The sequence below is a fragment of the Hakea prostrata genome, chromosome 3 (assembly GCF_041222555.1).
Source record: "Hakea prostrata isolate BN-2017 chromosome 3, UWA_Hpros_2, whole genome shotgun sequence".
Classification (NCBI taxonomy): domain Eukaryota; kingdom Viridiplantae; phylum Streptophyta; class Magnoliopsida; order Proteales; family Proteaceae; genus Hakea; species Hakea prostrata.
The window spans coordinates 20,764,869-20,787,637 of NC_142602.1; the positions used below are offsets into that span (position 1 = coordinate 20,764,869).

The 22,769-nt window shown below is 39.7% G+C and overlaps 1 protein-coding gene across 2 annotated transcripts in view; it reads right to left on the reverse strand.

Moving 5' to 3' along the window:
- The window catches only part of LOC149021503 (copper-transporting ATPase PAA2, chloroplastic), a 41,855-nt gene that overhangs the window by 15,587 nt on the left and 3,499 nt on the right, over positions 1 to 22,769 (reverse strand). Inside the window, exons 3-10 of one of the 2 annotated variants that reach the window (XM_089149733.1) lie at positions 16,426 to 16,523; positions 16,247 to 16,300; positions 14,266 to 14,352; positions 13,090 to 13,251; positions 11,247 to 11,357; positions 10,731 to 10,799; positions 6,460 to 6,569; positions 5,579 to 5,684 (exon numbers count right to left, since the gene is read on the reverse strand). In XM_089149733.1, coding sequence (XP_089005859.1) covers positions 5,579 to 5,684; positions 6,460 to 6,569; positions 10,731 to 10,799; positions 11,247 to 11,357; positions 13,090 to 13,251; positions 14,266 to 14,352; positions 16,247 to 16,300; positions 16,426 to 16,523 — 797 coding nt within the window. The remainder of the gene's footprint in view (positions 1 to 5,578; positions 5,685 to 6,459; positions 6,570 to 10,730; positions 10,800 to 11,246; positions 11,358 to 13,089; positions 13,252 to 14,265; positions 14,353 to 16,246; positions 16,301 to 16,425; positions 16,524 to 22,769) is intronic. The other variant, XM_089149734.1, reaches the window with a different exon arrangement.

The following is a 22,769-nucleotide window of genomic DNA, read 5'->3' on the forward strand; positions in this document are numbered from 1 at the left end:
CAGAAAAAAGTGGAGGATCCAAAGGAGATTGGGTAGAAACAACAGGAAGGGCGCGGGGACGAAGGAGCAGAAGTTTTCTCTAGACCCGGTAGGGGTTAGGAGGGATGAAGACAATCCAAATGGACTCCAATTTTAGCAACTGAGAGTAAATCCAAGAAACCCATATGGAATTGTGCATGGAAGCAATTTTCCAGACGAGTTTCATGAGGTATGCAAGATTGATATCAAAAATTCTGTGAAGGCCCAGTCCCCCTTCGGATTTGGGGCGACAGACAGAGATCTAGCCAATGGGATGAAGAAAACGGGAGGATTCGTGACCTTACCAAAGGAAGGCACAACAGAGGGATTCCATGGTCCGGATAATGGATTTTGGAATGGAGAAGATTTCAATCCAATAGAGATAAGAGGATTGGAGAACAGAGCGGATGAGCACTACTCCTAGCAAAGGAGAGGAGTTTACCTTTCCAGAGTTGGAGCTTTTTCTAGATGTGATCGAGCATTGGAGAACAATGATAGCCAGTGAGGCGGCCAAGAATGAGGGGAAGGCCGAGGTAGGTGACAGGGAAGGACCCCAACCAAAAGCCAATAAGGAGGAGAAGGGAAGAGCGGACAGGATCAAAGACTTCAGAGAGAGAGAGGATTTTTCCAAGTTAACCCAAAGACCAGAGAGAGATTCAAAGGATGAGAAGGCCTCAAGAATGGAAGAGATGGAGGAGTGGTTAGCTTTAGTGAAAATCATAAGATCATCCACGAAAGCAAGATGGGTGAGCTTCAGGGATTTGCATTTAGGGATAGCGGAGATGAAAAGTTGATCGATTTTGTTTTGGAGAAGGCGGGAGGGGACTTAAAGAGCCAGGGAGAAGAGGTAGGGGGAGAGGGAACAACCTTGACGGATACCGACCTGGGAGGGGAAATACCCACAGAAGGGATCCATTGGGGATGATAGAAAAATGGGAAGTATATATGTAGATCTTAATCTAGTGGACAAAGGGATGGGGGAAGCCCATTGTAGAAAGGACTTCACTAATGAAATCCCAACGAATGGAATCAAATGTTTTATGGAGGTCAACCTTAATGAGGGCTGTTGGGGAGTGGTCAGCTCTATCAAACCCATGAACAATCTCTGAACAGAGAAGAACGTTATCCAAAATGCTACTCTCGGAGATGAAGGCAGATTGATTGGGGCTAACAAGAGAGGGGATGACTCGCATGATTCGGTTTGCAAGAGCCTTGGCGATGAATTTATAGATGAGGTTGCAAAGAGAGATGGGACGAAAGTCTGAAAGGGAAGTGGCCACGAGCTTTTTTGGAATAAGGCAAATGAAGGTATGGTTGATGGAGGAAAGCTAAGAGGGATTGAAGAAGAAACTAGCCTTGATGGCTTTAGTTTGGGATTCTTCTTGGCTAATAGGGATTTCATTGTGGACGACCTCATCCATGTTATAGCTTATGGGAGCGGATGGCCGAGATGATTTCCTCAAGAGAGGGGATGGAACTAAGGGAATCAAGGGAAGAGGGGTCAACAATTTTGTTTAAAAGGGAGGCGGGGAGAGAAGTCGAGGAGAGAAGATGGGAGAAGAAGGAAGTGACTTTGGCCTTGATACTAGGGGGATTATAGACTCAAGAGCCGCTCCGAGAGAGAAGGCAGGGGATGGAATTGAAGTTAAGGCGAGCTTTTAGGGAGCGGTGAAAATAGGCAGTATTGGCATCCCCAAGCTCAAGCCATTTGATTCTTGCCTTTTGACGAAGAAATCTTTCTTCCTGGGAAATAAGAGAAGATAAGTCCAGGGAGATAGATTTCTCATATCTGCAAGAGAGGGGTTGTGGGGGTCATTTTGGAGAAGATTTTGAACCCTAGAAAGCTCCAAAAAACAAGAGGAGATTCGGGAGGAGATGTTACCAAAAGAAGAGGAGTTCCTGGACCGAAGGGCATTTTTGGTGTTCTTGAGCTTTCAGGCGAAAGCAACAAGGGGAAGAGAATGACATACACCGGTTGGTTCCAAGTAGATTGGACAGTAGAGAGGAAGGAAGGGCTTGAGGTCCCCATGTCAAAGAATTTAAAGGGTTTGGGGCCAAAAGAGAGGGGGTCCTGAATGTGGAGGTGGCAAGGAGAATGGTCGGAGAGAGGGGGGTAAAAGAGGCAAAAGAGGTGGAGAGAAGGGAGAGCCAATCTTCATTGACAAAGAATCGATCGAGTTTTTAGGCGATATGGGCATCACCTGACCTTCGGTTATGCCATGTGAGATGATGGATTGGAAAGACCCACATCGTTAAGGCAAGAATTGAAGTTATCGACAGCCAATGGGTCAGGCAAGGAACCACCTACTCTTTCGTGATAGAACCTGACAATATTAAAGTGGCCTCCAATACCCCAGGGGTGACCCACAATAGAAATGTAGATGGTGCATAGACCATTCCAAAGGGGGGCACGATCAGGGGATCGGTTGAGGCCATAGATGATGGTGATAAAGAAAAAAGAGCTCAAAGGGGAGGATAGGGAGGTAAGACGAAGATGCATGAGTTGGGGGGTGGCGGAGATTAGGGAAGCATGAAATTTGGTCGAGTCCCATAAAATCCAAATACGCCCATTAGGGATAATATTGGAATTAGAGAGAAATGACCAAGAGGGGGCGATAGAGAGGGCAATTCAACAGGCATTGTCAGTATGGACATGGGTTTCAAGAAAGGCACAAAGTGAAGCTTCTGATTTATGGATGGCGGATTTGACTTTGGCTTGTTTGGCTAGGGAGTTGAGACCCCTAATGTTCTAAATGAGGAGGTTAGTCATTGAGAATGCTTGGGGGGGCGGGAGGTGGCATTGAAAGACCTGATAAGAGGAGCAAAAGAATTGGTGATAGATGTAAGGTCACACAATGGCGGGGGGATAGACTCACACAAGGGGGAATTCAAGGGGGAGGGAGTTTAAAAAATGCTGGAGTCAATAGTGGAGCAAGATCTAGAGGAGGCAGGGCCACAAGGAGAGTTGGGGTTGGGAGATTGGTTACGGGACAGAGAGTTGGGGTGGGGGGTGGGGATGGGGATGTGTGTGGTCTGGCAATTGGGGGGGGGGGGTTCCAAGAGTGGTTACTGGGCCATAACCGGTTAGGAGGGCTTTAAAGGGGTAAGGTGGTGAAGTGGGGTGGGCTAGGGGTAGGGGTGGAAAGAGGTGGGCTTGGGCTGGCGTTATTTGAAAGGGTACTAAAGGCAAGTGGATTGGTGATGTGATGGGTTAGTAATAGAGGGAGGTGTGCTTGGGCTTGGGCTTAGGCCATTTATATTAGGGGTAATGGTGGTGGACGAAGTGGGCCAATTGGGAGAAAAAGTTTGGTAAGGCCCATCAAAGGAGCCAAAAGGGATAAAAGGGGTATTGGAATTGGGTTTTGTGGATGATTGGATCAAATGGGTTGGTTTCAGGTTGTTTGGGAGTGTGGGATGAGAGAGAGAAAGACGTGAGGGGATGGGTTTACCAGGGGTAGAAGTCAAGGCACAGTTACCGTCAAAAGTTGAGGTACTTACCTGGATTGCAAGAGAGCTTGATCTCAGAGACTCAGAGGGTCGCAGCAACCAAGGAGCCGAAGATCCTTCATTAGAGCAAGGCGGAGAAGCTTGTGCAGAAGCGATGTCAGGTGGCAGCGCAGAATCTGGCAGCAGAGCAAAAGTATCTTCAAACGGAGACAACACAAGTTCAGGCGAAAAAGAGGACTGTAACATCTGTGGTAGCAGATCAACTGAATCTTCACTTGGAATCTGCGCTAAAGGAGGCAGCAAAATAGACGGCAGGCAGGGCTTTGATGTCGACAGCAGCAAAGAGTCAGAAATTTCATTAGGAGACAGTGTCTTTTCCGGCGGCAGCGAGGAAGTCAACAGCTTTTTCTGACCTCTTCGATTTCGCCAGTAAGTCTTTGTTGCTGGAGAGGGAACCGGAGAGTTGACGGCGACATTGATAGAACATTGTTCTAGTCTATTGATGATGAGATGAGAAGCGCTGGAGACGGGATGCAGGAGGCATAAAGTCTTTATCCATTGGCAGCAGAGCAGGCGGAGATGGTATAGGGGAGTAAACTTGTGGCGACGGCAACGGTAGCAGAGGGCTAGTAGTAGCAGGATCTTGAGAGGCAGCAGAGCAATTCGAATCATCATGTCCAAATGAAGAGCAAGTAGTACATCTATTTGAGATCCAGTCGTGTACAAAAAACTGATCATAGTGAAGACTAAGGTCATCTTCAATGGAGATGTAGGGGGGAAGGGGCTTATCAGCAGGGATATCCACACAAATACGGGCATAGGAGAGGCATTGCAAATTGAGGGTTTATGGTCTGCACGGAGAGGGCGACCAAGGGTAGAGCCAATACGGCTGAGGCAGTCAAGGTTCCAGAATTCCAGAGGGAGGCCAGGGAGATTGACCCACAGGGGAATAGAGCTAAAGTCGACCCTGTGGAAAGGTTTTGAAGGTTCCCAAGACTTGGTAAATACAAGAGACTTACCAACAAACCATGGTGAAACATCAAGGGCTTTTGCTTTGCAAGAGGCAGAGGGGAGTTTGAACAGGAAAATGCCTGTGTCAATGACAAAAGCTTCCAAAGAGCCTTGAGCGTGCCATTGCTTGGAGAGAGAGGTTTTGACAATGTTGAGAGGAGGACAAGGGCCAAGAAATTGGTCGATCACAGCCAACTTCCAGTGGAGAATGCCAGGTTTGGTTGCAGCAGAGGGGCAATGGACAAGGGGGTATCGAGTAGAGGAGGAGGGAGGGATATAGGAGAGAGTACATTCGGGAGTGGAGGAAGAAGGGTGGGAGAAAAGAGAGTTCCAGGGTAGAGGTGGTGGTTGAGGGGGTGAGGAGTTGCAGGGGTTGCTGAAGGTAAGGATTTCAGGGGTGGAGGTGGGGGAGGAAGAAGGAGGGGGAGCAGGGAGGGGGGAGACTTCAGAGGCCATCCCTTTTATGATACTTACTAGAAATTTACATGCACATAAAGAAGTGTTAGCAACAATGCTTCATGCATCATGCGCTGCATCATTCCTGCCACTGTTGTGAACCTCAATTGAAAGGACAGGAACAACAACGGGTAATAATGGGAAGAGCTGTCAATGGGTCATATCTTAACACATGTTCGGTACCAAGGGTGACCTGCTCATAAATGACTTGAACTATGTAGATGTACTGCATTAAGTATCCCTGCATGCTTAAGATAAATAACTTGTTAGTTATCCTCAACTTTCCTTTAACTGAGGGCAAATCTTGTCATTTCACATTTGTGATAGAGATTTTATCCAGACACTACTCCAAATGCTTATGGTATATATTTATTCATTTATTTAGCACCATAAAAATATATATTCTCTGTGAAAAATCAATAGTAGTTTCAGAGCATGTACACTTATTTCACAGCCTCAGCCAAAGGCAATCCCCACAATGTGAAGTCAGGCTTCATTCTGATCCAAAGGACCAAAACAGATGTGACAAAGGGAGGGAAATGAATAGCCGAAACTAGAAACAAGTGTCTTACATGAAGTTTGAGGCTGCTATGAGACGTACATATTATGAAAATGAAAAGTGAGATTGTGAGTAATCAGAACTCACTAAGACATCAACCGAAAGCTTCAAGCTCAAAAGCAATGGGTTTCCATCAGGCCCAGAAATACTGTTTAGTAACACATCTGGAAATATGTATGTCCCGATGTAGTACCTAAGAACACATCCAACAATTAATACACTGCACAGGATCAAATGGAATGAGACTATGAACGCACAAACAGTACAATAAGTTATCATAATTTTCAATTAAGGATAATTGCTATGAGGTATGGCGACGAAAAGGTCAAACTCCCTGCACTTAGTTGTTGATTTTCTGAATTATTTTAACAGGGTTGAATTCTGTTTGGTCTACAAAAGCCCCAAGGACTCTCCAATTCAGTTTTTTATGTATTTTTTCCCCACTGTGCGGAGACGAACCTGGTTTATAATCTCACCTCTCACCTGTCTAAACTTAGTGGGGAATTTTAGACTACAAATGTCCATTAAAAACTTAGGAAATTCCCACTAAAAGCTCACATGCTTTCTTTCAGAGGTATGTGTAACCCTTCTCACAATTCTTGCTGAGATAAAGATTCTATTATCCCCTTGACAATACAGTGGATGTAGTCAATTACAATTGGAACATGCAACTGTTCAGGATTTCAAGAAAGATTTGAAAAGAGGGGATATATTACTAAAAGAATAGAAAGGTGCAATAGGATTATGCAGTGAACTGAACCAAGTTAGAACAAAGCATAGTTGACTAGAGCTTCAATGTCAGAAAGGTTTTACAATTTTTAATTCGTAATGACGTTTAAGATGGGTAACAAGTTGGATCATGCTAAAACTTCCCTATACCAGATGACATTTAGAGTTTCCCTGTCTCAATTTAATTTTCAAAAATAAATTATTTCCAAAAGAAAACAAGTGACATAGGAAAGTTCTACCAGAAACCAAATGTAGCAGCTGCTAAAGTCATTACGCTATATACAAATGGCCCAGCAATTGAGTCTGCAAGCCTTTGTATGGGTGCTTCATGGCCTTGAGCCTCTTCAACCTGCAGTATGGTATTTTAAGAAAAAAAAAGTCAAAGTTTTGCATTTATGTCACACATTTAGGACACTCAAGCATCAGGTAATCATCTAGCCTTTAAAGTTGAACTGGTTGGTTAGCTTTACCACCACAAATTACACTAAGTTTCAATTGTTGCAAACATGAAAACCTTAAAAATGAAATAAGACATCATCATTAAACTTAATTTCACATCCAGCACTTTGCAAAGCAAATAAAGCATGATCGTAATCCACCATAAAGGAAAAGGGGAAAAAAGTGAAAAAAAATCTCACTTTTAGTGTGAAATCCAGCCCAAACCTAACCAGGACACCCTATTTGTTTTGAGATAAAGAAAGACTTGTTTGATGTTAGACCTTGATTTTAGTGTTATTATCTTTGAAAGCCTTAGGAGGTCATGTCCAACCTTTTCCTTGGGGTAAATCCAATGTCCCGAAGTGAAGGAAGAAGTCCTTGTGGGCCCTCTTTGTGGAAGACATGGTGTTTGACCCTAAACCCATGGACATTGACGATGATGCCCCTTACTTGAGTACATTGTAAGTGTTTAATGAAATTCTGCGAATCGCAGAGGATTGAATTAGTTGAAGTACCAAATGAACTCCTGTGCTCAATCCGAAAGTATTTCCTGAAACTAGACTTCTTGATTGACTTGTAGGAGAAAACCCCACTCAATTTGACCCCATATAGCCCTCCGAATCCCTGTCCGAAGTTGCTGAATTATTGTTGAGTTTTCTGCTGAACTGTCTTTGGTCGATCCCATCGACCAAGAGCATCGACCAAGGCTGCCCAGATTCGAGTAAAAGATGCTTTTTGGAATATTCTCTCATCTATATATGCTAGCCTCGTGTTTTGAACCCTATTACACTCATCTAAGCCACTGAGAACGAGAGTGGAGCTTCCTAAGGCACTCTCTTGGTGTTTGTGAAGGATTCTTGCCCCCAATCATTGCAATCATTGTCTCTTGACTCCATTATCATCTTCTAAGCTATGATTCTCTCTCTTGCTCTCTATCCTACTCACTTCCCTTCTTCTTTTTATTGATGAGACCATGGCCAAGGTGCTGCAACCTTGCAAACACCTTGCCATGAATGTCTCTTCCCATTTACATTGATTTTCCTTCATTCTTGCTATGCTTCACTTGCATCTTGATCCGTGCATATGCATTACCATGATTCCTTGCTTAGCAACTTGATTTCTTATACTAGACTGAAATGTGGAGTATGATTAGTCTAATTTCTGGCTTGCAAATGATTGTAACCTTGTTCCTAACCCATTCCCTAACTAATTCTCTAACTTCCCTTTCAATTACATCAATTTCTCATGAATGCTAGGATTCTTGTCTTTAGAACTTGGGGTTTCAATTTGAGGGTTTTCATTTGGGCCATTGGATTATGATGATACTTGCTAGGTAGTGTTCTTACATTGTTATTAATCATCCCTCCAAGTTTCGGATCGATCCAAGCCCCGGAAGACCGATTTCGGACCAAAATCCCCAAAATCATATATGCAGCCCGAGACTGTCTTGGTCGATCCCATCGACCAAGAGCATCGACCAAACATGCTACTGAACTGTATCCTCTGCCGTTTTGACCCGTTCGACCTCCGATTTCCCCGATTTCTTCTCTAATCTTTCATTTATGTTTGTCTAGGGTCTTATTGCTATTATTGAATCATTCTTTTGTGACTCTTGGATCATCATCAACTCAACTTAAGGTAAGGATGATTATCACCATAAATACATAGGCTATGTGCTTATGCCTTGATATTCATAACTTAGCGAACATAGTTTCTTTATTTCTTTTGGATATCATAGGACTGCTACACATGCTTTAGAACAATAATATTGTGTTTATATATGTCCTTGTTATAATGATTAGTCATTCTTGTACTTATATATATGATGAATCATTTCAATGTTATGACTTAAATTCTATTATGATGATGTATGAATTATTTATGGTATGATGGACTTCAGCATGTGATTGCTTAGGTATAATTTGGAATTGGGAAGTAACCTATTGACGCTTCTGTCCTTGGGCATCGGAGGGAATAGTATAGGATGTTCTCCGAAGGTGCCCATCGACACTTTTATGGATTATTAGATGACATGCATAGGGCTTGTCTAGTGGTGTTTGGCTAGGATGTTCCTGTCGTATCAAACCCGAATCGGAAGGGCATTGAGACCGAACGATCCGTGGTAGGGTATGGTTTGATGGGCGCTCAAGACCGGTAACCAACCCGTGAGAGGACATGAACCATACTATGGATACCCGAAAATGGTCATTTATTGGTAGGGTTGTAAATGGATTGACTTGGGCTCACAGGCGCTCGAAGATTGGTGGGTCATATCCGTGAGAGGACGTGAGAGCTTCCTGTCTACTATTTGTAGATGACCAATAGGGTTGGTGAGTCCGATGGGTAATATCCGTGACTCTAGTGTGAAGGATACCGGAAAGGATCCCAGGATGGGAGGAATGGATGTATCTGGATCTGATATGATATGACTGAGTAGATGACTTGCATTGGGCTAGGCTTTACCTTGACATGCGCCAATACTTAGACCAAATGGTGATGTGAGAGAGCGGTGACCGAAACCCCAGGCATGGATTGTCTGAGAGGGATGCAGGACCCAATTCCCCCCGGTGTTGAGTGATTGAGACTTACTTAAAGAAGTATGGTGCTATGACTTAAAACATGTCTACCTTAGAGACTAGCATTCATAGAGTTAGAATCATACTTGCATCATGTGTTTCATATCATATTGCATCATGTTATGGCTTGTATCATATGGCTTATGTTTTATAGAATGATTGCCTTGCTGAGTTCTTTTGAACTCACTCCTTTTTGCAACATATTTTGTTAGACTTTTCTACAAGTACTATTACAGTTGACTATGACGGTCAATACTCTGAAGACCAAGTTGGTGACTCGTACCACATTGGCTTCGGTGAACACGTTGATAAAGACTAGTAGTCCGAGATTGGGACTTATCTAGAGTAGTTCAGTTTTGCACTTATGTGTTAGGGATGGGATATCGTCTTATTCCCTTTTTAACCTTTTATTTAATTCATTGAGACTGTAGTTTAGTTTGTTCCCTTGTCACTTTGGGAACCGGTTGTAACCTTTATTTTTAGCCGATCTACCTTCCGCTATTATTATAGGATGGGTTCCTCCCTCCTCTTCACACTTGACTATTTATCTTATTTGTACCATTTCCGCACTCTGATGTTCTTTCTGATCCTTTTGAGATCCTTTCTTGACTTTTATCATTAAATTAATTTAATACAAAGATTTGTTCTTGCTTTTGATTATATTATTGTGCTAAGTGACTATGATCGTTCCTAAATTTGATTGGCGGGACCGTGAATCACTCCCCCGAGTAATCCAGATAGGGTACCCCCTGGGTGGATGTGACAAAAAGCGTCGGAATGGACATGGTGAATTCATTAATATGATCGACAATAGTTTAGATCCATAGGCATTAATGATGGGCCTGTGATCAAAGTTAGAAGAGACCAAAAGTAATACATCATTCTTTTCCTTTTTTCCCTCCTTATAAACACTTGTTCTTTTTCTCCTTGCAAACAGGACTTTTATCCATCCTCCCATTCTTCTAATTTCGATAGGAAAACTACAACTACAATCACATCATGAGCATGAAAAAAAGCATATTGCAATGTTAGATTTTGCAAATGCAAACAGTTAGAATCTCTACGACCCACGATTCAAACAGCCACATATACAGAAACTCCTAAAATCCAGAACAACAATAAATGTCTATACAATCTTAGATTTTGCAAATGCAGACAGTTAGAATTTCTACAACCCAAGATTCAAACAGCCACATATATAGAACCTCCTAAAATCCAGAACAACAAAAAAATTCTATACAATATACTGAGTTTGTTATTTATCATGTTAAACTTGCAGTAGTCTCTAACCAACTCATGGCAGTATCCAAATAATAACACATGTCCTATATGATATACTTGAGTATTGTTATCCATCATGTTAAACTTGCAGTAGTCTCTAACCAACCTATGGATGTAGGCATTAAACAAGGAAGCTTTCAGAGAATATATTGAACTACAAAACAAGTATAGGAGTATGTACTGTTTTGATAATTAAAGAAAAGTAGTGTAGTCACCATTCGAACAATCTTGGAAATTGTTGACATAGAACCAGTGGTAGAGGCTTCAATTCGCAAAGGACCATCCTGGAATTAAGGTAAAAACTGCAGTTACACAATTACTGAAACTAAAATACACCAAAAAGGAGAAAAAATAGAAAATGAAACAAGAGATGTTAACAGAAGTTTTAAGAACAAATGAACACATATGGTTTACAGTGGTAACAAGAAACAGTGAGTCAATATAAAAGCAATCAGTAAGCTAGATACATTTTGCCATGCGAAAGGGGTGGTAAAACAAGAGAGATTGGACTGAGGGGAAAATATATACCATGATCTTCACCCAGAAGAAGAGGTACAAATATTTAAAATACAGAGTGAAGTTAGAATAATATGTATCTACTTTAATCAAAGACCCAATTCTATAGTTCTAACAAGGTTTTGATTCTTTTTTTGCCAAAGTTATACTGAACTTCTCTCAACTTCCCAAACAAGTTTTAACAAAATTTTAGATTATTCTGTGCAATAACATACCCAGTTTATTGTCCCAGCTGAAACTGTCAGTCCTCTTTCCTTAGATACAGGAAGTGATTCCCCTGTAAGCATAGATTCATCCACATAACTCTTACCAGCAAGAACTCTACCCTGCAAAAGTAGTTAATATCCTTCTGTTAGATTTTGAGAAGCACACAAGTTGCAACCGAACTCTAAAATTGAGATAGTGCACATATTGGTATTACTTTTCTCTAGAAAAGTATTCTGTTTTACTTTTCTCTAGTGAAGTATTCTCCAGCATTATTCTGGAACAGATTTGATTCTTTTAGTCACTATTTTACTTTGTTTCCTTATGGATTTAATTCTTCATAATTGTCATTTGGTTCTCTTCTTAAGAGGGTTGAAGTGCAAAATTTTTTCTCCTCTTCCAAGAATCTCTCTTTCTTCATGGAATCATTCATGCATATTGTTCTCATAAGAACTTATGTGCAACCCTGCAGATCCCTCAATAAAATAGATAATAATATTAGAAAAGGTGAAAAAAAGCTTGCATCCACATTTTCATGCCTTCTGGCATCAAAACAAAAAAAAAGGTTTAATCCAAAAGGAACCACATTGATCAGAAGAACATATGCACTCTCATGGCTTTATTCAATTTGCAGTATGCTACCACTCTGCATGTTCCTTTGTGAGTTGGGGCTCAATCAGATTGCTGAAGAGATATAACTCAACATAAATTTTAGAAAGAGATAATGTAAGCTTATAAATCAATAGGATGGTGTTTATTGAGATGACAGGACCATGTATTCAAGTTCGCCTATTCGGAGATGCACAAATGCTAGTGGATCAGAAATGATGGGAGAAAGAAAGCACGGTATGTAAAAATGTCATCATGGCTTACAAATCAAAATGCTAGAGTTTAAAAGCAGAAGCCATGGTGGAGATGATACATCTTAGAAGAAAAAGACTGTTACGACACATGAAGATATACCAGAAATCTTCACGCAATAAAAAAATTAATAAATAAATAAGCTATATCAGAAACAAAGAACCTAGTAGCATCATAGCCTCATAAAAAATAAATTAGTATAAAAAAATTTCTGTTCATTTCCTGGTTATCATTTTTAATAAAGCACAGATGTAATCCCTCATCTGAAAGTCATGACACTGAAATCTCCACAGGCAAAATTGACCTTGCACTCTAAAATTAAACACCTGGGCAACATGTACCCAAGATTGCTGCAAAAGTTAAGATGTGATCTCAAGAATGGACTGTATCATTGAAAAGAAAAAAAATAATACATATTTTAGTTATATTTCTTTTACTTTTTAGCAATTATATGAATGATGAATGATCTAGTAAAGCATATGCCAATTAGGTTTTATGATACTGAAACTAAAAACCGAAAAAAAGAAGGGCTTTTGAGCTCCACAAAAGTAAATATTAATCTCTGAATTATAATGAACTTTTAAGGGATATATGTCATTATTAAATAGGATTATGTTTGGAGAGGGAAATTCACTCAAACATCTGGATGTCATCATACTCTGGTCATGCTAGTCTACAGTATCATGTCATCAAGTGAAAATAAGGCAAAAATACAAAGTAATCGTCTATAGCCTAATTCAGTTAAGATGTAAATAAGAAAGCAGGTCAACAGCAAAACAAATCGGTAAATCTTCAGTAGATGGGTCCAGAAGGAACTGCTACCATCCTACTAGTTTATCCATGAACTGTAAGGGAGAATCATGACAAAAATAATTTAACGTAATGATTGAAAATACATCAATTTATTGGTTTGCCATCATTATCAAGTTTAAACTTCTAGGCATTAGGGAATGCAGTTTCAGGGGAAAAGGTTGTTTAGCTTAACTCACTCACATCTACAGGAATAGTTTCCCCAGGAAAAACTAGCACTGAATCTCCAACTCGAACATCATCAGTAGGCACCTCAATGCAAATTGCATCAGAGCTAAGCACATCAGCAGACCTATCTCCTTCAGAGGATGTGACCACCAATCGTGACTGAGATGATACAAGGGACTATAACAACAACACACATTAATATCTTAAAGAAACTAGTTGACACCCTTGAAAAGCATACAAACAAACAGAAATAAGCCTGTTTTAACAGACACACTAGCATCAGGTTCAATTCATGCCAGGCAAGAAACCGAGCAAGCAATAAATGATCAATCCACTGATAAACCATTACAAACATGCTAAAAGAATAAATGGAGGGATACAACATGTACCAAGTTCCCAAACTGTCATGTGGAGAACTTAATCCATACTTCCACTTTGGGTAAACTAGAAATTCTTGTATAGCTGTTCTCATACATTGCATCAGAATTCCAATGAAATATCACAGAACTACCTAGTCTGCAACCTGTGAAGTATCTAAAAAGGTCACCAGTAATCTGTAAACACAAATTTAATGGTCTAGTTCTTTGTCGACTAAAATTAAAAGATACCCGGGAACAGCTGAAATACAAAAATTTAAACTTGCAGCAACTTTTCCTACAGTGCCCAAAAAGATATATAAATAGCAAAAGTAACTAGTGAACTACCACAAACAAATTTCCTACCATTCTTCATACAATTACTTTTTGGAGAATCCAGTTACTCATAAAATCATCCTTTTAATCTCTTTGTTACAGTTATAAGGAGTTAAAGCCCTTCAGTCTGCCATAATAACCCAAAAAATTTGAAACCACACCACTCTGTCCCTTTTCATGCTGATGTATCCAGCTGGAAAGAACAATAAGAGAAATGAAGATCACGAACAAGCCAATGAGTACATTGATATAGGACCCTTTTAAACTATCCATTCATGTTATTACTAAAAACAGTAAGTACAGAATATTTGATCAATTTGAACATGGATTAAATCAACCCTGAATCATCAAGACACACTCACACCCTGATAATATTGGGCAGCCGGGAACAAGAAATGCAGGTGGTACCATGGAGCAGTAATTGTAATACAAGCAAAAAATACATTAATTTAAGGAATTTTTTCTACCAAATCATAGAAATCGAGTACTGAGCACTTACTAAGAGTTCATTCATATCGCTTGAAGCCCTGACCCTTGCTTTTTCTTCCAAAGAACGTCCAAGAAGTACAAAACCAAGGAGCATGACCTATACTACAAACACAACAGCCTATTAAGAAACTTAACTAGAAAAGTTGAACACCAAGAGCCCTTCAATGAACCAAACATTGCATTAAAACATGGATCACAAAAAGAAGACAGTTCAGAAGCAAATGCATTTGTAGTAGCAACACAGTTCTGAGGATCATATGCCTGTATGATGGTTCTTTGATTCTAGCTTAAAGAACAGCTGGTCATACAAATAAAATGGCAAACTTTGCATAGACAATGTACTTGGGGTTGAAATAGTAATTAGACTATACACAAGGGGTACAAGCATCCTATGCCAGGCCCACAATCACCTGAAGCTTGGACCATGCCAAGAACAATATCTGTTGGCTAGATCAGAGAAAGAGAATGGTAACCATTGGTTTTAATCTTTTATCGGAGATTGGTACAGAAGAGACCAATGTGAAAGGGGGTCGAAGAAGGATGCACCAAGATAATATCATCAGCAAAAAGCATAAACCAAAGTACCTCATCTTGTATGTCTCCAGTAAAATAATCCATGACAAGCAGTCAAGCATAAACAAATATGGGCTTAAGGCTGATCTGTGATGTAATCTAGTGTTAACTGGGCAGTCCTTACTTTGATAACCCCCTCCCCCATTTTTTTTTTTTTTTTTTGGGATGGATAAAAAATAAATATTTGTAGCTACTCCAACAAAAATGTTTGTAACTACTCCAACATAAATATGTTGAATAATTGATCGCATAGTTACTTGACACCCTTCTGTTCTCTAGTATACGCTAGATTAACCCTCTAGGGATTTTGTTGTAGGACTTTTTTAGGTTAATTAAGAGGATATACAAATCCTTCTTGCACTCTTAACATCTTTCCATGAGCCTCTAATGGAAAAAAAAGAGAAAGATCCTGTCATGGATTTTCCAAGCATAAAACCAAATTGGTTCTCCAAAATAGTAGTCTCTTCTCTCAGGTAAACCCTCTCTCATGATTTAATCCAACGACTCATTAGTTTTATGCTGTTGCTGTCATTCTCACTGTAAATATCACTTTATTTTTGTTAACAGGAGCATGATACATCTCCACCACTCATAAGTCATAACTTAAAAAAAGACATAAGTCTTTTAAAATTGTTTGAAAAAATTAGTTCTGTTTGAGACTATTTGAACTTTGAAGAAGATACACTATAAAGCAAGGTAAATGCCCCCGTTCAACTACAATCTATGTCATGCAGTTCATAAGGATCAACAGGTCAACATTAATGACCTATGACAACAACTAATCCAAAGTCCCCCGTAACCGACGTTATAAATCAACATGGTCGAAGATAGACTAGGAACTGCTCCGAATTATGGAGTATCATATTATTGAAAGTATGGATAGCGAGATAAATAAAAGATATGCACAAACCGTGTCACATGTAATTGGGTTGACTTTGTCAATATGGACCATACCCCAAGTATTTTTATTGTTTGCAGGTGAGAAGAAAAGTCAATTTAACAAAATTTTGACCTCTGATTTTAGGCAGTACTTCGTTGGTTTATAGATGTGAATTTTTTTTAATAGTGGACTATTATCTTGCTGAAGCATTGAATAAACTTTGAATGCTTCAACAAGCCTTTAACTTTCTAATCATAAATATTCTGAAACAGAAAACAACTCCAGCACACGATGTTCTCTGAAGGAGATGAGCCAAAACTGGTGTTCAAATTCCACAGAAACTGAATGCAAAGAATGACGATGAACAGCAGATGGTCTATTTCTTTCTCTCTTCCCACTTTCCATGATCATAGCATATTATAACTCGTTCCAAAGATTTTTCTCTATAATAAGACCAGGTCCATGGAAGCAAAGACTAATTCACAAATTATCAAGATTTCATCCAAAATACCAGAATATAGAGGGTAAAACAACTCACTGGTTCATCAAAGAATGAAGCATCCCAGTCAAGCCCAGGGTTCAACACTGACACCTGCAAAATAGATCCTGTAACTACCACAGTACTTGGCAAGGTGATTATATAAATAGAAAGAATAGGAGAAAAAAAGAAAAAGAAAACCATTTCCAAGCACAATCTCAGACTTGAATAGAACTCACCGCACTTATAAGAAAGGCAGCGATTGATCCAAATCCGACAAGAGAATTCATGTTTGGTGATTTCTTTGCAAATGCTCGCAGCCCATCAAAGAGCAAATCTGCAATTGTTCAAAAGCATGAAATAAGGATGGTGAACTTCGGATGTGGCTTAGTTGAGAGAAGTTGAGATGTGGCCTTTGTGCAGCTCATATTCATTTTATTATAGAGCAAGTAACTTCTTTTTTTTTTTTTTTTTAATTTAACAATAACATGTAGAGATAAGAGCCAAACATCAGTGTAAAGCAAGGTCAAGACTATCGATATATAGGAAGGAGGCATATGTGAGATGTACTGTATCATGTTGAAGCGACACAAGACGCATATGAAAATGGTTAAGAAACATATAGAAATGCTTAGGATATATGCAAAATAAACTTCTGAAGCATAAAACATTCGCTCCTTCAAGGCTTCAACACAATACAGTAGCGGGAGCCTTGTGCACAGGGTAGCTCTCCTTTTTATTCTATTACAGTGTTCAAGCATAAAAGTATAAAACACTATAAACAAGTATAAATAAAGTACGGCAGGATCAGTGCATTCAGTTGATTATATATTAAGGATGAGGTTCCTTACATTACCAACACAATTTTTCATAGGTATCATATCAGAAAGAAAACAGTACTGAAAACAATGGGGGGATGATGACTTGTCCCAAGGGACCACAACAAAGTTTTCTTTATACTAAAGAAGAAAGAGAGAAATTACAAAAATATCCTCAAGCCATAAAATATCTGAAATCAAACTAATACACAATAACAACAGATACATGTCTGCAAGTGTGGAAGGATACTTAAAAACTTGGTGCAATGTATGGTAAAGGGTCACCAACATTTGATAACGTAGATCTACTTGGCCTAAACAGGATTCAGATGTTGGCCCACATGTGACATTTCAGCATTGAACAAGTTTACTTGCTTAAATTCAAAACCAGCTTGTGTATGGTATATTTTACAAATCTGGACAGTGTACCATGTTGTCCAGATATTAGAGAGAGAAAGAAGCTTCTACCATATATTGTTGATTTTGTTCACCTCAATCCTGTAGCCAATAAAGTTTTTTAAAAGGGACTTATTCATTAAAGTATCCTGAAGCTACTTATTTAAAATGGCACACAATGATTCAACCGTTTAAAATGGTAGACTTCAAGAACTTGATTCCAAGATATAATTGAGTGGAAAACGGTTGGACACAGATTTACAATTAAGCAGTTTCTTATGTATGCTCAAAACCCTTTCTTCTACTTAAACAGAGCGTACACTGAACTATGAGAGACAGATTGAAGTTTGACTTGCTCAATTTGTGGATCTAACTTCTTGGCAGTCATGTAGACAGATTATAAGTTGGTATGCATACCACTAAAGCTCAGTTTACCAGATCTAAAGAAAAGAAATTGCAGAACTTCTCCAAATACTCTCAACACAATCAGCACCCTTTTTTGTGAACAATCTATAAAGTATTAGCACTGATAGCCAGTAGTGATGCAGAATTTAACCTTCACTAATTCTGCTTGAAATGTTAAGCAGCCGCTACAGATTCGCTGCTTCCTTGGCACTCTTTTAAGTGTGACAGGTCTTCACCTGTGCATAGTATTGTTTGGTTTCAAGGAAGCCGAATGTGAACCATAGCTCAAGCTGGAAGAGATGGAGAAGTTGAGGACGGTCAACATTAGGGGAAACAATGGTTGCCAACCAAAGAGCTGGTTTTAGCAACAACATTTTAGCATGCACTGTGCACTGCCTATGAATTACTTTCACTTCGAAAGCTTAATTTACAGCATCCTGCTGTTGCGGGAAAGGGAAAAAATAACAAAAGACTTCATCAAACATAACCTGCAAATTTAAGAGCATCTTACAGTCTTGGAGCATACACCTTTATTGAAGTTCTAGTTAGTTTTTCTGATAACTGTTGAGTATGGTTGTAACATCCAGCCCAAACCTAGCCCGAACACCCTTTTTATTTTGGGATAAAGAAAGACTTGTTTGATATTAGACCTTAAAGTTGGACTTTAGTTTCAATATTATTATCTTTGAAAACCTTAGGAAGCCATGTTAGACCTTTCCCTTAGGGTAGATTTGTAATGTTTGGCCTTATCCTACCTTGGCCCGGCCCGGGACCTATTATGTTTGTAGGTCCGAAAACCCAAAGTGGGGGGAAATGAGACTTGTGGACCCTTTTGGTTGATGATTTGGTGTCGGAACCCAAGCTCGTGAACATTGACGATGATGCCCCTCACTTGAGAGCATTGTCAGTGTTAGTTTTGAATCTGCCCACCGAAGAGGGGTGAATTAGTTGAAATACCAAATGAACTCCTGTGCTCAATCCAAATATTTTTCCTGAAACTAGACTTCTTTATGGACTTGTAGGAGAAAACCCCACTCCATTTGACCCCATATAGCCCTCCAAATCCCTGTCCGGAGTTGCTGAACTGTGTCTGGCAAATCCTGCTTGCGCATCAAAGAAGGTGAGCTTAGTTGGTGGACCTAATGACCTTAAATGCTTGATCCAAAGGTATTTCTGGAAACTAGACTTCTTGATTGACTTGTAGGAGAAAACCTCACTCAATTTGACCTTGTATAGCCCTCCAAATCCCTGTTCGAAGTTGCTGAACTATTTCTGGATTTTCTGCTGAAACCTGTTACCTGTTTTGGTCGATGGTTTTGGTCAATACCATCAACCAAGGACCATCGACCAAAGTTGCCCAGAATCGAGAAAAAGATGCTTTTTGGATATTCCTTCTTCTATTTAAGTGAAACCTCGAACCTAGAACGATATTTTACTCATTTCAACACCTGAGAACATGGGAAGGCTCCTCTTAGGCTCCTCCTTAGCTTGGGTGATGACCTTCTACAAGAATCCTTGTCTCTCTTCTCCAACTACCATCTCCTAAGGTATGATTCTCTTTCTTGCTCTCTATTCTACTCACTTCCCTTCTTCTTTTACTGATGAGACCATGGCCAACGTGCTGCAACCTTGCAAACACCTTGCCATGAACGTCTCTTCCCATTTATACTTGCTTTTCCTTCATTCTTGCTATGCTTCACTTGCATCTTGATCCTTACATATACATTACCATGATTCCTTGCTTAACAACTTGATTTCTTATACTAAACTGAGATGTGGAGTATGATTAGTCTAATCTCTGGCTTGCAAATGATTGTAATCATGTTCCTAACCTATTCCCCAACTAATTCTCTAGCTTCCCTTTCAATTACATCAATTTCTCATAAATGCTAGGATTCTTGTCTTTAGAACATAGGACCTCAATTTAGGGGTTTTCATTTGGACCATTGGATTGTGATAATACTTGCTAGGTAGTGTTCTTACATTGTTATTAATCATCCCTCCAAGTTTCAGATCGATCCGAACCCCGGAAGACCCATTTCGGACCGAAATCCCCAAAATCCATTATTCTGTCCCGAAGACAATTTTGGTCGATACCATCGACCAAGACCATCGACCAAACTTGTTGCTGACAGCAACCTTGCTCCGTTTTGATCCGTTTGACATCCAATCTTCCCGATTCCTTCTCTAACTTATTATTGATGTTTGTTTAGGGCCTTAACAATTATTTTGGACTATTTCTTGGTACTCTCAATTCATCATCAATTCAACCCAAGGTAAGGATGGTTATCTCCATAAACATATAGATCATCAACTTATGATTTATGTTCTTATTTATGAATAGAATCTCTTGATTTCTTTTAATCGTTATAAGACTGTGATATATGTGTTAGAACAGTAGTATTGAAATCTTTATACTCTTGTCATGTTACATTACTATTCTTGTTTACTTATGTCTATGATGATTCATTTCAATATCATTATTTAACTTGTATTATGAAGATGTATTGGATGCATGAGAAGTGATGAACTTGAATATGTGATTGCCTACGTATAACTTGGGATTGGGGAGTGTCCTATTGACGCTTCTGTCCTTGGGCACCGGAGGGAATAGTATAGGATGTTCTCCGAAGGTGCCTATCGACTCTTTCCCGGGTTATTGGATGACATATATAGGACTATCTAGTAGTTTGGCTAGGATGTCCCTGTCGTATCAGACCCGAATCGGAAGGGCATTGAGACCGAATGACCCGTGGTAGCAGTGGGGATTTGTGGGCACTCAAGACCGGTAACCAATCCGTGAGAGGTCATAAATCTCATTATGGGAGCCATTTATTGGTAGGGTTGCATATGGATAGACTTGGACTCACGGGCGCTCAAGACCGGTAACCAACCCGTGAGAGGACGTGAGAGCTTCCCGTTTACTATTTGTGGATGACCAATTGGGTTGATGAGTTCGTAATCCGGGATTACGCTGACTCTAGTGAGAAGGATACCGGAAAGGATCGTCGGGGGCGAGGAATGGACGTATCTGGATCTGAGTTGATATGACTGAGTAGATGACTTGCATTGGGCTAGGCTTTACTGTGACATGCGCCAATACTTATACCAAATGGTGATGTGAGAGAGTGGTGACTAAATCCCCAACCATGGTTTTTTTGAGGACTTTACCGATATTCCCCGGGCATTCCCAAGATATGGAAATGGGAGAGTGACTGACGACCCAGAGAAGTACGGTGCTATGACTTAAAGCATGTCTACCCTAGATGACCAGCATACTTAGAGTTAGATTCATATTTGCATCATATGTCTCATATCATATTGCATCATGCTATGCTGCGCATCATATGATTTATGTTATTATGGAATAACTTTCCTTGCTGAGTTCTTTCGAACTCACTCCTTTTTGCAACATACTTTGTTAGACTTTCCTGCAGGTACTACCACTTGTTGATCGTGGCGAGTCAACCCTCTCGGAGGCCGAGTTGAAGACTTGTATCATCTCGGTGGCGATGAACCAGTTGATAAAGACGAGTAGACCGAGATCGGGACTTTTTGTAGTAGTTCAGTTTTATATTGTGTGTTAGGGATGGGATGTCGCCTCATTCCCTTTTTAACCTTTTATTTGAATTGTCGAGACTATAGTTTAGTTGTTTCACTTGTTATTTGGTGAACTGGTTGTAATCTTTAAATTTTAGTCGAACCATCTTCCGCTATTTTTATAGGATGGGTTTCCTCCCTCCTTTTCACACTTGATTGTTTATACTAATGAAATCCTTTCCGCACTCTGATGTTATTTGTGAATCCTTCTGAGGTACTTTCTCGACTTTTATTATTGAATTATTTGAAAATAAGGAATTGTTCTTGCTTTTGATTATATTATTGTGCTAAGTGATTATGATCGTTCCTAAACTTGATCGGCGGGACAGTAATTCACTCCCCGGGTAATCCAGATAGGGTATCCCCTTGGTGGATTTAGGGCGGGATGTGACAATGGTTCATGCTGAAGAGGTGAAGCCAGGAAAGAGCATTGGATGGCAGTGAAGCATGTGTTTCGCTATCTTCGCGATAGATCTGGTTTTGAGTTATGCTATGAAGGCATGAAGAGCTCAAAGGGGCAATAATGTAATACTGTATTTGATTGATCATAACAATAGCCAAATAGGACCTTTCACAGGGAATCAATTTCAGATTTGATGGACTTAAGATGAAACAGAATTCAGATGTGAAAGAGGGCTGAAACTAGAGTAGTATTATAAGGATAATAGCATAACAAGACGGATTGAATAGATCTTCAAAATAGGGGCATAACTATGATGAAGAAATTGAAAGGACAATATGAGGGAATTGAGAATAAAAATGTAACACCCGAGCTTTATACCACAAGGTGGATCAATTGGATTGAACACCAACCTATCTTGATCAAACACAAGGATTCTCCATAGGGAAGGAATGCTAACAAAGCAATTTGATTTCAATTGATGAGTTGTATCTCTCCTTTTACATAAGTATCTTTATATAGCATTCTAAAGAGACAAAAACATTAATGGTAATATCCAACCACTAGCTAATACCACCTACCTATTAATAACTCAATTACTACCTAACTCTTGACAAAGGAAAACTCCTTTGACAATGATTTATTTTATTTTCAAAGCACAGTCCCTTTATTGACTTTTCAAAAACTAAACTTAGGCTTAGGTCTAGACCATGGAGATCAAAATATGTGGGCTAACTTTAACCCACTAAAACAGTCCTAGCCCATGAAAGTCATGGGCTGATTTGGGTGATAGATTTAGGCCTTTGATGGGCCTGACCCAATAGGCTTCTTCTTTCTTAAATATGTCTTCAATTTTGCATTAGACAGCTACCAATAAAGCTACAATGCTCGCAGATGTTGACTAGGGAAATGGCATTGATAGTAGAAGATCTACCAGTGGATATGTTGTTTTCTTATTTGGTGG